A 17,115-nucleotide genomic window follows, 5' to 3' on the forward strand; every position below is an offset into this window, starting at 1 on the left:
GAGTTGACTTTGATGCTGCGCAATATGACCCTCAGTCGTTCCCCTCGTTGGGAGGGACGCGGATCTAGTGCCAAGCGGGAGTCTTACGTACCACAATACCTTGTCTGCAGCAGGACTGATGGTGACTCCTTTCTTACAACAAAGCCTCTGTTTTTTGTGGAACACCTGGAGGATAAGTTTGGGGAAGTGGCGGGGTTGTCTAAAATGAGGAATGGGTCCATCCTCCTCAAGACGTCCTCCCCAGCCCAGTCACGATCGTTGCTCTCGTGTGATAAGCTGGGTGATGTCCCTGTTACCGTCACTTCCCACAGTAGCTTAAATATGGTCCAGGGGATTATTTACCATCGTGACCTATTGTTACAATCCGACGACGAGCTGAGAGACGACTTGGAACGACGTGGTGTACATTTTGTCCGTCGTGTACATAGAGGACCCAAGACTAACAGGGTGGCCACCAGTGCCTATATCTTAGCTTTCGAGGGTGCTGTATTGCCCGAGAAGGTCAAGGTAATGGTTTACCATTGTGACGTCATGCTGTACGTCCCTCCCTCTATGCAGTGCTTCCAGTGCTGGAAGTTTGGGCATATGTCCTCCTGTTGCCCATCCAGCACCACATGTTGAGATTGCGGACACCCCTCTCATCCCGATTCTCCATTTGCGCCTCTGCCTGTATGTGCCAACTGTGGGGAGCACCACTCTCCATGCTCACCGGATTGCCCCATTCTTCATAAAGAGCAGAAGATAATGGAATTTAAGACCCTAGACCGGGTTACTTATTGACAGGCAAAACTGAAATTTGAAAGGTTGTATCCCGTTTCCCTTCGAACATCTTACGCTGCAGCCGCGTTATCGTCGCCGTCGCGAGCGGCAGTTGTCGCCTCATCTGTGCCGCCTTCAGTGGGCCCTTGGGGCCGTGCATCTCTGTCTGCGCCCCTAGTGTCTGTGGGCAAGCCTTCCTCTGTTGCCCCCTTAGCAGTTGGGGGCAAACCCTCTTCTGTCGCTCCCCCCCACGCTTACTTTGGGAGTGACATCTGCTCACAAACTGGGGGGCTCGATCCCTCCCCCTCCTTCTCCGCTGGCGTTGCCTCTGCCGGTTCCTCTCTCGCGGAAGGGGTCCCTCTGGGCTCTCCCTTCCTCCATTTCTTCTCCCAGCCGGATGTCAGCCAGTGGCTGAAGGTTCCGCCACCTGCTGGTCGTAGGGCTTCTGCGTCGTCGTCAGCCTCCGACGCTCCTTCAGAGAAGCTCTCCCAGCCCTCTAACCCTAAGGACAGACGCGAGAAGAAGGAACGGAACGTGTCCAAGAAGAAGGACGTTCCGTCGGTTTCAGTACCGCCTGTTGTAAATAGTTCTGGCTCCGGGGATGAGGTGGAGATCCTCACCTCTGCCGCGGATCTCGCCCTCACGGAACCCTCGGGGGCCTTTCCTATGGACACAGCTGACCCTCCCCCAGTGGCGGCAGTTGGCTCTGAGGCGCCATCTGCCTCTTACTCGCCTTCACGCCCTCCCAGTCCCTTCCTGCTTCCATTCTCCAGTGGAATAGCGGCGGTTATTCCCGCCACCTGCCTGAGCTCTGGATGCTTTTGAGTGTTTCCCCTGTTCTCTGCATTGCTCTTCAGGAAACTTGGTTTCCAGCAATGCAGACCCCCGCCCTTCGCAGTTATCAGGGATACTATAGGAACCGCGCTGCCTGCCAACGAGTGTCAGGTGGAGTTTGCCTCTTTGTTCACCACTCTGTCTGTAGCTCGCCAGTACCCCTTCTGACACCTTTTGAGGCTGTCACTGTCAGGGTTGAGCTCTTGCCAGCTATTACTGTTTGCCCTGTTTCCATTCCTCTGGATGGGGAGCTCCCCCGACATGTCTTAGCTGCACTGCTGGCTCAACTCCCGCCACCATTGCTGCTTCTGGGCGATTTCAATGCCCACAACCCCCTATGGGGTGGGACTGTCTCCGATGACCGCAGTCGTGCCGTGGAGCATGTGTTGACTCAGCTCTACCTTAGCCTCTTGAACACCGGTAATCTCATGCATTTCAGTGTGGCCAATGGCTCGTTCTCGGCCATCGATCTGTCTCTTTGCAGCCCCGGACTTGTCCCATCCCTCCACTGGAGAGTTCATCCTGATCTGTGTGGTAGTGACCATTTTCCCATCTATTTGTCACTGCCCCATTGTAATTCTTCAGGGCGTCTGCCCTGCTGGGCTCTCAACAGGGCTGACTGGCCGGCTTTTACTTCTGCTGCCACCACTGTGTCTTCCCCACAGGGTGACATTGACGAGGTGGTCCATGTCTTGACCACGTCAATCATTTCTGCAGCTGAGGCTGCCATCCCCCGCTCTTCTGGACTCCCTCGGAGGAAGGCTGTACCCTGGTGGTCGCCACAGATTGCTGAGGCTATTCGTGACCGTAGGCGGGCTCTCCAGCATCATAGGCGGCACCCATCTCTGGAGACCCGCATCACCTTTAAGAGGCTCCGTGCCTTGGCCCGTCATCTTATTGCACGGCGTAAGCAGGAGTGCTGGGAGAGGTATGTCTCATCCTTCGGCTCCCGTGTCTCCCCCTCGCTCGTGTGGTCCCGGATCCGGTGAATTTATGGATACCAGACCCCTATGGGTGTACCTGGGATCTCCCTGGATGGCGCTGTCTGCACGGACGCTGCCGCCATCGCTGACCACCTTGCCGTGCACTTTGCTATGAGCTCTGCGACTGCAACTTACCCCCCCCCCCCCCCCCGCCTTTCGCGAGCCGAGCAGACGCCGTTATCGTTCCACACGCGTTGTTCTGAAAAATACAATGCTCCTTTCAGCGAGAGGGAATTCCTCGCTGCCCTCGCCGATTGCCCTGATACAGCACCAGGACCAGACTGCATCCATGAGCAGATGCTGAAGCATCTCTGCAGGGACTGCCAGAGACACATCCTCACCATCTTTAACCGCATTTGGAGTGAGTACGTGTTCCCGTCGCAATGCCGAGAGGGTGTTATTGTCCCCATCTTGAAGCCCGGTGCAGACCCACTGGCGGTGGACAGCTATCGTCCCATTACCCTCACCAACGTTTTGTGCAAATTACTCGAACGTATGGTGGGGCGGCGTTTGTGTTGGGTCCTTGAGTTGCGTGGTCTCCTCGCTCCATCCCAGGGTGGCTTCCGTCGGGGCCGGTCTGCTGCAGACAATTTGGTGCGGCTGGAATCTGCTATCCGTACGGCCTTTACCTGACGTCAGCATCTCGTTGCTGTATTTTTTGAGTTGCAGAAGGCATATGACACCACATGGAGGCATCACATCCTTGCTACATTGCATGAGTGGGGACTTCATGATCAGCTCCCGGCTTTTCTTCAAACCTTTTTATTGCGCCGCTCTTTCCGGGTGCAAGTCGGTGCCGCCTCCAGTTCATCTTATATACAGGAAAATGGGGTCCCACAGGGCTCGGTGTTGAGAGTCTCCTTATTTCTAGTGGCCATTAATGGTCTGGCTGCAGCCGTGGGGTCGTTGGTGTGTCCTTCTTTGTATGCCAACGACGTCTGCATCTCATTTAGCTCAACGACTACGGGCGTCGCCGAATGCAGGGTGCAAGTAGCTGTTCGCAAGGCAGCATCATGGGCTCTGACTCATGGTTTTCAGTTCTCTGCAGCCAAGACTCGAGTTATGCACTTCTGCAGGCGTCAGATGGTCCACCCTCATCCTGAACTTTACCTCGACGGCCACCTGCTTGAAGTGGTGGACACTTGCCGCTTCTTGGGACTCGTCTTTGATGCCCGGCTCACATAGGTTCCTCATATTACTCAGCTGAAGCGAAAGTGCTGGCGGCACCTCAACGCCCTCTGCTGCCTGAGCCACAGATCTTGGGGTGCAGATCACTGCACGCTGTTGAGATTGTACAGAGCCCTTGTGCAGTCCATTCTTGATTATGGGAGCCTGGCCTATGGGTCTGCATCACCCTCAGTGTTGACGTTGTTGGACCCCATACACCACTGTGGGGTTCGGCTTGCAACTGGCGCTTTCCGTACGAGCCCCGTGGATAGTCTATTGGTGGAGGCCGGGGTTCCCCCGCTGCGGATTCGCCGCCATCGACTGCTCGCCGACAATGCTGTCCACGTGCATTACTCGCCGGGCCATCCCAATCCTATCCTGCTTTTCCCTGCCATGGCCCTCCATCTGCCCGAACGACGAGCAAGGTCCGGGCTTTCCATTGCTGTCCGCGTCCAGTCCCTGCTGTCGGAACTGGTGTCATTTCCGCTTCTGCCTCCCTTCCAGGTCCGTGCACCTACGCCTCCCTGGTGTATGCCCCAGCCGTCCGTCCGTCTGGACTTGGCACGGGGACCCAAGGACTCAGTTCTGCCTGTGGCCCTCCATCGCCGTTTTCTTGCGCTTCTCGCCTCATTTTCGGGCTGTGAGACTGTCTACACTGATGGTTCCCTGGTTGATGGTAGTACTGCCTACGCTTTTGCTCACGCTGCCCATGTTGAACAGCGCTCCTTGCCGGCTGCTGCCGTATTTTTACTGCAGAGCTGGTGGCCATATTGCGCGCTCTTGAGCATATGCATTCCTGCTCAGGTACATCCATCGTCATCTGCAGTGACTCCCTGAGCAGCCTCCATGCTATCGACCGCTGCTATACCTCTTCTCCTCTAGTATCATTTATTCATGAGTCTGTTTCTGCCATTGCCCACTCTGGTCGTTCGGTGGTCTTTGTTTGGACGCCAGGTCACGTTGGCATCCCGGGGAACGAACGTGTCGACAGGCTGGCCAAAGGGGCGATCGACGCCCCAGCTTTGGAGATCGGCCTTCTGGCTCGTGATCTGCAGTTGGTATTGCGCCGTAAGGTGCTTGGGATGTGGAATGATGAGTGGCGTGGCCTGACATCCCCAAATAAACTGCGGGCTGTTAAGGAGACGACCGATGTGTGGCGGTCCTCCCTGCGGGCTTCTCGCAGGGACTCTGTCGTCCTGTGTCGGCTCCGCATCGGCCATACCTACCTGATGCATGGCCATCTTTTGCGTCAGGAGGATCCCTCCCTGTGTCGGTGTGGGTCCCGGCTGATGGTTGCCTACATTTGGTTGGAGTGTCCCCGACTGCGCACCCTCCAGCAGTCTTTTAATCTCCCGGGCACTTTGCCTTTGGTTTTATGCGACAATGCCTCCATGGCTGACGACATTTTAAATTTTATCCGTGGTAGTCCTTTTAATGGTTCCATTTAGGGAGGTCCTGCACCTCTCCCTTTCTGTGTCTCTTGTCCTCGAGTCTCTCATAATGGGTCGCAGATTTTGGTGTGTAGTCATATGGTTGACTCTTTCCCTTTTCTTGTTCTCGTGGTCAGTCAGCCAGCCTCTGGCCATCTTCTTTTCTTCTGTTTCTTTCTGTCTGGTGTTCATCTGTACTCTTCTTGTCTGTAGTGTTCGTTGCCGCACTTCTTTCAGTGCCTGGGGGGGAGTCTCCTTCCCCTTGGGGTTTTACCTGTTCCGCAGATTTTCGTCTCGCCTGTTTTTGGAATGGGGGACTGATGACCTTAGCTGTTTAGTCCCCCTTCAACATCCCAACAACCACCACCACCACCACCTTCTAGCAGTCCTACCTCGTGAGGGCCTCAGATTAATGAACAACACTCAGAACAAGCGACTTGTACGCCAGTTACTTCGCGGATGATTTACACTGAACAGCCAAATAAACTGGCGCACTTGCCTAATATCGCGCAGTGCCACCACAAGCTCGCAGAAGTGCCGAACAAGATGTGGCAAGGACTGCGCTAATGACTCAAGTAGTGCTGCAGTGAATTGGCACCATGAACCCTGCAGGACTTTCCATGCGTAAGAGCACGAAGGGATGGAGATTTCTTCTGAACAGCATGTTGCAAGACGTTCCAGATATGCTCAATAATAATTGGTGGCCAGTGGAAGTGTTTAATCTAATAGGAGTGTTCCCGAAGCCACACTGTAGCAATTCTGGACGTGTTGGGTATCGGATTGTCTTGATGGAATTGCCCAAGTCATTGAGAATGAACACAGGACATGAACGGATGTAGGTGATCAGACAGGATGCTTATGTACGTGTCACCTCTCAGAGTCGTATCTAGCCATGTCAGGGGTCCCATATCACTCCAACTGCACATGCCCCACATCGTTACAGAGCCTCTACCAGCTTTACCAGTCCTCTGCTGACATGTAGGGTCCATGGACTCATGAGGTTGTCTACATACCCATACACATCCATGCGCTCGATATAATTTGAAATGAAATTCGTCCGACCAGGCAATATGTTTCCAGTGTCGGTGTTGACGGGCCCAGGCGAGGCGTAAAGCTTTGTGCAGTCATCAAGGCTAAACGAGTGGACCTTCGGCTCCAAAAGCGCATATCGATGATGTTTCGTTGAATGGTTCGCACGCTGATACTTGTTGATGGCCCAGCACTGAAATCTTCAACAATGTGCGGAACGGTTGCACTCTGTCACGTTGGTGCCTTGCAACGTGCTGTTCAGAAGAGATCTCCACCCCCTCGTACTCTTACTGAGTTATGGTCAGCCCTGCAGGATTCATGGTGTCAGTTCCCTCCAGCACTACTTCAGACATCAGTCCAATGCACGGCGTGTTGCGGCGCTTCTGCGTGCTCGTGGGGACACTACACGATATTACGCATGTGTATCAGTTTCTTTGGCTCTTCAATGTAGTTTACTATTTGCTTTGGCATTTAGAATTGCACCTACAGCAGCAAGTAATATCTTCCATGACTTGTTGATTCTTCGCCACCATTCCACATAAAAAGAAAAAGGTACCATGATTTATAAATGATTGTAGCAGGAGCATAGTTTATGTCAACTTCAAGATGTACTTCTTGCTGAGAAGATCAAGCCAACTAATTGAGCAGGTAGTGCGATATGCGAAAGAAAGTTGAAATGTGTTTTCAGTAGTGCAAAGTCTTATTTACCAAGAGTATTTCGTTCTGGCAACATAAAACAAATTAAATTCGAATATAGCTCTTGATCATGTTTAGCATTTTACTTGTGGAAATCAGCAGTAAGAGAATTTTTTATTTTTATATTTATTGCATCGAAACGCTGGCATGAAAATATTCTTCACTATCCCAATAATATGTCTTGTTCTTCAAACAGACATAAAAATTCAGTAAAACACTACGAAAAAGGAGTGGTTAAAGAACAAAAATATGGAAGTGGTGACATGAAAGGAGTCTGACCCTCTCCAAATTTTGACGCAGCCTTAGGCCAAGAATCATGCAATGGTAACATTTTTGTATTTGAGATAGTTTGGCAACGTACGCAGGGAACTTCTCAGTGTAATAACTTTAGATGTCTACTTGTAATGCCATTTTTCTTTATTTTCCTCTTTACCATGTTGGAATTTTGTGATGAAATTATGTGCTTGTCTTTGCAGTAACACTAATGAGTAATCATAGACGATTTGCTGCGATATTTTATTTAATCACTTTTTTCCATAATCGACAGGAAGTCCCTTCGTAGAAATAAAGTAATTCGGTTTTTCATACTCTAAAAGTAATCGTGTCTGCAGTACAAATAATGAGAACTAAGCTCTGTCAGTTTATATAAACCACGAAATTTTCTTGTAATACTTATCCTGCTCCTATTGTAATGATGCCTGAAAATACATAATTTTTAATAAAATAACTGGGTCTAAAGCATAAAATCGATAAAAATATGTAAAAGTAAAAGGATAATGAAGAATATTTTAGGTGTAATTTTATACTAGCGCAATTATTGTTAACATACACATATTTAAATGTCAGTCAGATGTCACCCCACTGATAGTGGAATGAATATAGTAAAAAATGTGTAAAAAGGATAACAAAAGATCATTTATACGTTATACATAAACAATTGGTGAGCAACTTCCGTAGCCTACCATCGAAGGCTCGAACTGGTCCACTATTTGTGTTCACCCATTTCGTCTTCTTCTTTTTTTTTGTCCTTCTTCATATACCTCTTCTCCTCCTCGTAAGGAAGTAAACTGCTGCTCTTGGACCAAGTGGATCTTCATAGGTTGGCTGTTTAATAAAGTTTGCCGCTTCCTTGAAGACACACTATTCCCTCGGGCTAACTGATTTATAAATACTGTAGCAATCTGTCGCTTCTATGAAAAATTTTTCTTCAGTTCTGATGTTTTATTTTGGCGCACATGACAGTGAAGCCACATGACAGTCGCATTTTGTTGAGAATTTTGCTTTGGGGAATGCGTACCTTTGGTTATAACTGATCTAGCTGAATCAAAGAATGTAGAAGCAACTAAGGAATGATAGAGAAGGTAAAAGATGATTGACGAATGTTTACCTTGTGTATGCATTTCAGTTTGTTCGCATAGAACTATAAAACCTGTACAAGATAAGAATAGGACACCTGAACATATTAGTGTGCTGCCGTGACGTACTGTAGAATTTTGTTGCTTTTCTATTTGACATTCGCTGTCAAGTATGGACAGTCAAACTGTTTACTAATTTTATACATTTCTTACACTTACAAAAGATTCACACTCTCATTCACACACACTCATTTAGTAGTTCAACTGCATATTGCGTTAATCATTTTATATTATTTCGTTGCTGGTACTCTCATTGCTTCATACTACATACTACACAGGGAATAGTCATCATACGTTAACTCCAACGTTTCATAACAAGCTACACGTTTCTTAGTAAATATTTACGCCTCACCAAACCAACCAACGTGCTCGGCGAATTAGGAAGCTGTAATCTACGACAACTACCATGGCTGTTTATTTTCGTGCTTTGTGTATCGTGTTCATCTTTTTTTCTAGCGAAATATGCTTTTCTATCGATGAAGAGCTCACTTGAGTCATTTACCTCTGCCACCACCTCATTTTTATTTTTGTTAAAATAAATGAAAAAAGACGGAGGGAGACATAACTTGCCATGATGCACGTTGAACTCAGCGAGCGTAAAGATAAATGTGCTCATGTTCTTTGTTACATTTCAACTCAGTAAATTGCGAATCTCGAAACAAGTTGGCGCGCAGTACGTTATTTAATATCATATTCAGTTTTTTCGTGTTTACGGTAATTAGCAGAACACAGAAATGTATTTAGCCAACTAAGCGAAGAAATGATATCTTCCGCCATTCCCACTAAAGATGGTATGAAAAAGTTCAAAATATTTTTCCAAATTTACCGATTTCCGCAGACAACTTTTGACGCCTAAACCACACTCCCCAGTATTCAGAACAAACATAGCTTACAGCACTCTCGATTAAAGTCGTTTAGACATAGTAGTGGAGATCTATTATGTTGTGGCATCTTTGACTGTAAGTGTCCCAAACGCTGTTCTTTATCTAGATATATTCGCAGTCTTTCCAATGACATTTTTGTTTTAAGCGTGAGGTAAAATCGAAGGCCTATGAAATAAATTGAAAGCCAATAAAAACAGTAAACCGTGCTTAGTTCATTAGGGACTGAATGCAGGGATCTCTTCACCCTTCTCTTTAAGAAAAAATGGATTTTGCTTTGGAAGTACTAAAAAGACAAATAGTAGTCAAGGTTGAAGATACGTTTCATCTTTCAGAGTGGACTCTGCATAACGTGAAAGGATTCGCAACCTATTGTCCCCAACGTTTTTAACTGAAGATCTCAAACTGTTTAAACAAGGGCTCGCATATTCTCTTCCTGGTCACTGCAACTCTGATTAGCTTTTCTTTTTCCTTCTACATTTTCTTTCCCTCTTCTGAATCTTCTATGCGAAACGTCACGAATTCCTCTCCTCTGCGAATTTCTTCATCTCAGAGTAGCAGTTGCAATATACGTCCTGAATTACTAGGTGCATTCAAGTTCTAAGGCCTCCGATTTTTTTTCTAACTAACTACTCACCCGAAATCAATGAAACTGGCGTTACTTCTCGACGTAATCGCCCTGCAGACGTACACATTTTTCACAACGCTCACGCCATGATTCCATGGCAGCGGCGAAGGCTTCTTTAGGAATCTGTTTTGACCACTGCAAAATCGCTGAGGCAATAGCAGCACAGCTGGTGAATGTGCGGCCACGGAGAGTGTCCTTCATTGTTGGAAAAAGCCAAGAGTCACTACGAGCCAGGTCAGGTGAGAAGGGAGCATGAGGAATCACTTCAAAGTTGTTATCACGAAGAAACTGTTGCGTAACTTTAGCTCGATGTGTGGGTGCGTTGTCTTGGTGAGACAGCACGCGCGCAACCCTTCCCAGACGTTTTTGTTGCAGTGCGGGAAGGAATTTGTTCTTCAAAACATTTTCGTAGGATGCACCTGTTACCGTAGTGCCCTTTGGAACGCAATGGGTAAGGATTAAGCCCTCGTTGTCCCAGAACATGGACACCATCATTTTTTCAGCACTGGCGGTTACCCGAAATTTTTTTGATGGCGGTGAATCTGTGTGCTTCCATTGAGCTGACTGGCGCTTTGTTTCTGGATTGAAAAATGGCGTCCACGTCTCATCCATTGTCACAACCGACGAAAAGAAAGTCCCATTCATGCTGTCATTGCGCGTCAACATTGCTTGGCAACATGCCACACGGGCAGCCATGTGGTCGTCCGTCAGCATTCGTGGCACCCACCTGGATGACACTTTTCGCATTTTCAGGTCGTCATGCAGGATTGTGTGCACAGAACCCACAGAAATACCAACTCTGGAGGCGATCTGTTCAACAGTCATTCGGCGATCCCCCAAAACAATTCTCTCCACTTTCTCGATCATGTCGTCAGACCAGCTTGTGCGAGTCCGATGTCGTTTCGGTTTGTTGCCACACGATGTTCTGCCTTCATTAAACTGTCGCACCCACGAACGCACTTTCGACACATCCACAACTCCATCACCACATGTCTCCTTCAACTGTCGATGAATTTCAATTGGTTTCACACCACGCAAATTCAGAAAACGAATGATTGCACGCTGTTCAAGTAAGGAAAACGTCGCCATTTTAAGTACTTAAAACAGTTCTCATTCTCGCTGCTGGCGAACTTGAATGCACCTCATATTTGCTAGATGCATTCCAATCTCCGGCGTTTTCTACAATTTTACCCTCGACAGCTCTCTCTGGTACGGTGGAAGTTTAATGTCTTAACACTGGTCCTATCATCCTGCCCTTCTTCTTGTCGCTGTTTTCCATATATTCCTTTCCTCGACGATTCCACCGTTCCATACCTTAACAGTCCACCTTATTTTCAAGATTCCTCTGCAGCACCACATCTCAAATGCTTCGATTTTTTTCTCTTCTGATTTTCCCACAGTCTGCGTTTCACTACACAACCGCTGTGTTCCAAAAGTACATTCTCAGAAATTTCTTCCTCAAATCAATGCCTATGTTTGATACTAATAGACGTCTATTGGCAAGGAATGCCTTTTTGCCAGTGCTTGTCTGCTTTTTGTGTCCACCTTGCTCCGTCCATCATGGGCTACCTTGCTGCCTAGGTATCAGAATTCCTTAATTTCGTCTACTTCGTGGTCACCACTTCTAATGTTAAGTTTCTTGCTATTCTCATATTTGCTACTTCTCACTGCTTCCGTCTTTCCTTAAAAAAATAAAAAAAAAGGTTCAAATGGCTCTAAGCACTATGGGACTTAACATCTGGGGTCATCAGTCCCCTAGACTAAGAACTACTTACACCAAAATAAGGACATCACACACATCCATGTCCGAGGAAGGATTCGAACCTGCGGTCGTAGCAGCGGCAGGATTCCGGACTGAAGCACCTAGAACCACGCGACCACAGCGGCCGGACGTTTTTCTTCCATTTACTCTCAATCCATATACTGTACTCATTACACTGTTCATTCCATTCAACAAATCCTGCAACTCTCGCTGGATGGCAACGTCATCAGGGAAGCTTACCGCTGTTATTCTTTCACTCTGAATTTTATTTCCACTCTTGTGCCTTTCTTTCATATCCGTCACTGCTTCTTCGAAGTATAAATTGAACAGCAACGGCAAAAGACTGCATTGATTTCTAATTTGAAGGAAGCACTACATGGCGTACTTCAATGTTTTCAAAACTTTCAAATCAGAGATTTTCTATACAGAAATTGTTTATCATAAAAAAATTAATTACTAATTGTCTTTTCAAAACGGTCTCATTATGTTATCCGTTGTTGGTTTCAGTTTAATTATATATATATATAAGTTTCGAGAACTTAGATACGAAATAAATTATTACAAGCGGTCTGCTAAGAATTCGTTTGAAATACACTTATTTTATTGTGTAACAACACTTAAACTTCAGTGAGAAAAATTCATCATTTTATCACGGAACACAATATAAAAAAAGCTCATCCATAACAATATTGGTAGGCATCAATATTACCTCATTAAAAAGTTGTGTTAAGAGCACAACTTTAACACTTTTACACATTGTAAGAATCCAAGACGAACAACTATTATTCTAATACACGTGCCATTCCCTGCCATGCTTCGGACTTCCTAGATCTGTGATTTTTGTCATTATTTGTTGATGGTAGCTACTCTTTCTTGACAGGTATACACATCATAGGTATACACATCGACATGTGTGGTGTATTTCATCACAGGAGCATAAAATACTGCATCTTCCACGAAAACAGTCGACAACCTTGCTAAATTTCATTTGCGCCTGCACACACACACACACAAAAACACACACACACACACACACACACACAGAAAGAGACGCGCACACACACACACACACACACACACACACACACAGAAAGAGACACACACACACACACACACACACACACACACACACACACACACACACACACACACAAGAGACATATCCATTCACAGTTTCCCATAATGAAGAAAGCAGAGGGTGATTAGACATTTAACATTTTAACTATTGCAATGATGTGTCAGTAATTCTCAACTCCCTCTTGACTCTAAAATTATGATAACATGAGCATAAATATGCTGGAAAGAATTGTTTGCATGATAATGTAGACAAAGCTTAATTTTATCATCTCTTTGAAACAATGTAACGTCCATTCTAGTTTAATCAAGTATTTTGAAACTTGCCACAATGTAGAAAATACACGCACACAATAGTAATGTAAGTATTTATGCTTACTGGTGATTGTAATAGCCGTACTTTAGAACAAAATAATCTTTTCAGGCGCCTAACTGTGACACTCTGGCATAGCTGGCGTAGTAATGTACCATCCTTTCTTCTTCTAGTGGAGACAAAAGCACTTTGCCAGGAGATATGCGCTTCTTAAAACATCACGGACTCATTTCAGATTGACATGGCAGAAAACTTGTACAAGGGTTGCCTAGAAAGTAATGCACTGCATTTTTTTTTTTCTCAGCCGAAAACAACGCAACGAATGCGAAACGTTACGTATGTATTATTTGAAGTCTCCTGAGTGAGCACGCCAAGTTTCTGTCACTTCCGACAGATAGCGTAGCTGCAGCACAGTTTCAAAATGGCGTCTGTAGCTGTTTTATGTTACAAGCAACGTGCCGTCATTGAATTTCTCACTGCAGAGAAACAAACTATGGGGAGTAATCACAAGCGCTTGTGTAAAGTCTATGGAGCACCTGCTGCCGACAGAAGTACGAGGTGCATTCAAGTTCTATGGCCTCCGATTTCTTTTTTCCGAACTGGAAAGAGATAGAAACATGCACATTGTTTTAAAATGAGGCCGCGTTCATTGTCAATATGTTCCAGAGATGGCAGCACCGTATGGCAGATGGAATTTTACCGCCAGCGGCGAGAATGAGAACTGTTTTAAATACTTAAAATGACGACGTTTTCCTTACTTGAACAGCGTGCAATCATTCGTTTTCTGAATTTGTGTGGTGTGAAACCAATTGAAATTTATCGATAGTTGAAGGAGACATGTGGTGATGGAGTTATGGATGTGTCGAAAGTGCGTTCGTGGGTGCGACAGTTTAATGAAGGCAGAACATCATGTGACAACAAACCGAAACAACCTCGGGCTCGCACAAGCCGGTCTGACGACATGATCGAGAAAGTGGAGAGAATTGTTTTGGGGGATCGCCGAATGACTGTTGAACAGATCGCCTCCAGAGTTGGCATTTCTGTGGGTTCTGTGCACACAATCCTGCATGACGACCTGAAAATGCGAAAAGTGTCATCCAGGTGGGTGCCACGAATGCTGACGGACGACCACATGGCTGCCCGTGTGGCATGTTGCCGAGCAATGTTGACGCGTAACGACAGCATGAATGGGACTTTCTTTTCGTCGGTTGTGACAATGGATGAGACATGGATGCCATTTTTCAATCCATAAACAAAGCGCCAGTCAGCTCAATGGAAGCACACAGATTCACCGCCATCAAAAAAATTTCGGGTAACCGCCAGTGCTGAAAAAATGATGGTGTCCATGTTCTGGGACAACGAGGGCTTAATCCTTACCCATTGCGTTCCAAAAGGCACTACAGTAACAGGTGCATCCTACGAAAATGTTTTGAAGAACAAATTCCTTCCTGCACTGCAACAAAAACGTCTGGGAAGGGTTGCGCGCGTGCTGTCTCACCAAGACAACGCACCCACACACCGAGCTAAAGTTACGCAACAGTTTCTTCGTGATAACAACTTTGAAGTGATTCCTCATGCTCCCTACTCACCTGACCTGGCTCGTAGTGACTCTTGGCTTTTTCCAACAATGAAGGACACTCTCCGTGGCCGCACATTCACCAGCTGTGCTGCTATTGCCTCAGCGATTTTCCAGTGGTCAAAACAGACTCCAAAAGAAGCCTTCGCCGCTGCCATGGAATCATGGCGTGAGCGTTGTGAAAAATGTGTACGTCTGCAGGGCGATTACGTCGAGAAGTAACGCCAGTTTCATCGATTTCGGGTGAGTAGTTAATTAGAAAAAAAATCGAAGGCCTTAGAACTTGAATGCACCTCGTACAGTTAGTCGCTGGGCACGGAGCTGTCAGGGAGACCATCCATGGCCGTCAAACCTGATACGCCTGACCTAGCCCCTTCGGACTTCCAGTTGTTGAGCCACTGAAGGATGCCATTCGCAGAAGACATTTTGAAGACGATGAGGAGGTGATTCACATAGTGAAACACTTGTTCCGCCACCAGGACAGGAAATGGTACCGATAAGGCATACCCGCCCTTCTTTTGCGCTGGAGGAACGCCATAGAACGGGGTGGAGATGTTTTGGGAAAATAGGGTCTGTAGATAAAACACCATTCTTTAGTTTGTGTGATTCTCATTATGTTCAATAAACAATTTAAAATATGGCATTTCAGTCTTTGATCGCTATTTTTGTTTTTGTTTTTGAATGTCCTGTTTCAGGCTAGCTGCCCATCTTCAGATCTGTTAGATAAAGTTAAAAATATAATTAACAAGAGAGATGTATTTACTGATAGAGCTATCTTAGTTTACAAAAAGAAATTTTGGAGTGTATTAAATGCCAACATACCATATATTGCAGTTACAGGGTAACCTGTCAGTACAGAACTATTTTAATGTGTTAAAAATATCACAGTTCGGAGAAACCAGATTGGTAAAAGCAAAAAGTGCCCTGTATCTGTAAGAATTGTGCATATCTATCACACATATTAATGGCGAATATACCTTTTAATAATAAGACAATTTTTAAAGAAATAACATATGAATAATCTTTTTTGAGTGGACCATGAACTGAAATAATTTACACTAGTTTAAAATTTTTTAAAGAAACTTAAAAATATAATTTATATATATATATATATATATATATATATATATATATATATATATATATATTCTTTCGAAAATGTGCGTTTCCTCTTCTATGTACTGATTGGTGGTGGAGAGGATTTCCCTACGTCAGAACGTATACAGCGCCAGGCCAATCATGTCTAGTTTTGATAAACAGTAAAGAATTGTTGAAGAAAAGAAAGTGGTGCATTACTTTCTGGGCAACCCTCATAACAAGAAAATATTAAGGAAAACAGGCAGATAGTGGTGTTTGCGGAAATCCTCTGAACACACTATTCGTTGGCTCTGTGACCTCCGACACAAGCGTGTCTCTAGACACTCTAGACACGCGTAATTACTGTAACATGCCGCTTGTGCAGTTGCTGTGTCACCTGTTAATGTTGACTACTCTGGACGCCAGCCAGTAGTCGTATTGGTGCTACTGAAGAGCGTATTTCCCTCCTGCAATATACCTATCCCTAGACCCTACTGGCCGCTGTCCTTTGGACAGTGAGCAGCCGTCGCCTCACGAATGTCCTTCCCAGCCTGTGGTCCAGGTCCTGAGCACTGCGGTGCGACATCGCCGATGTTGATGTGCTGTGATGTCAGCCAGGCCGCCATCGCAGCAACACTGCAGTTGGTGCAGTCCCATGGGTTACGTCCCAAGCGCAGAAGTTTCAGTGATGGCGCCCCGGCAAACAGCTCGGGTGGCAGTCTGTGGACAAGACACAAACACTGTAATTCTCACTAGTCTTCAGCAGTTCCAGCACTTGCTCAGTCCCGCTCATTCTGTTTTGTAAACAGGAACTGTTGATGATGATGATTTTGGTTTGTGGGACGCTCAACATGGTGGTCATCAGCGCACGTACAAGTTCCAGTCTTTCCATTTCCAGTCTCTGCACTCCCCGATGAGATGATAAGGGCAACACAAACGGGAACTGTAGGAGAACTCGTTATGGTTGGGATATGTGTATAGCCACTGTATTACTAGCGTGCCTCACTGGAATCGTGTACAAGGTAGCAAAAGAAATTTTGGGACGATGATTGGAGATAGACTTCCTGCTATGGCCTACGCAGGACAATATCAGAGGAGCCATCCCCAATCACGAAACCTCACTCCAGCAGACTGACCACAGACTTTGGTTTTTGCTAGGCCGGAGAGGCATAAATAATACTCTTTTGCATTGAAACGTCCCCTTTGAACAACTATACACGACTGTGCTTAACCTGACACACAATACTTTGTTAGCGCAACGCAATCTGACTTTCAAAATTCCCTACAAAAGAATGGCTCTGACTAACATTAAACTATACCTTTCACAAATCACTTACCTCACAAAAATCTTCGCTGCTCAAGCTACTGCAATACAGCAAGCGCCACTACTGCCAGCTAAATAAAAGATTCAAACTACTAAAGGCACTAACTACTGATAGGGATAGTTAGCAAATGAAAGATATTAATAGAGAACAAACAATGTATTTACCT

At 46.0% G+C, this 17,115-nt stretch overlaps 1 protein-coding gene across 1 annotated transcript in view; it reads right to left on the reverse strand.

Moving 5' to 3' along the window:
* LOC124552300 (platelet glycoprotein V-like) overlaps positions 1 to 17,115 on the reverse strand; it is a 104,408-nt gene that overhangs the window by 27,628 nt on the left and 59,665 nt on the right. The window contains exon 4 of the mRNA XM_047126575.1: positions 16,120 to 16,344. Within this exon, the coding sequence (XP_046982531.1) occupies positions 16,120 to 16,344 (225 nt within the window). The remainder of the gene's footprint in view (positions 1 to 16,119; positions 16,345 to 17,115) is intronic.

This window comes from Schistocerca americana, chromosome 10 (assembly GCF_021461395.2).
Source record: "Schistocerca americana isolate TAMUIC-IGC-003095 chromosome 10, iqSchAmer2.1, whole genome shotgun sequence".
NCBI lineage: Eukaryota > Metazoa > Arthropoda > Insecta > Orthoptera > Acrididae > Schistocerca > Schistocerca americana.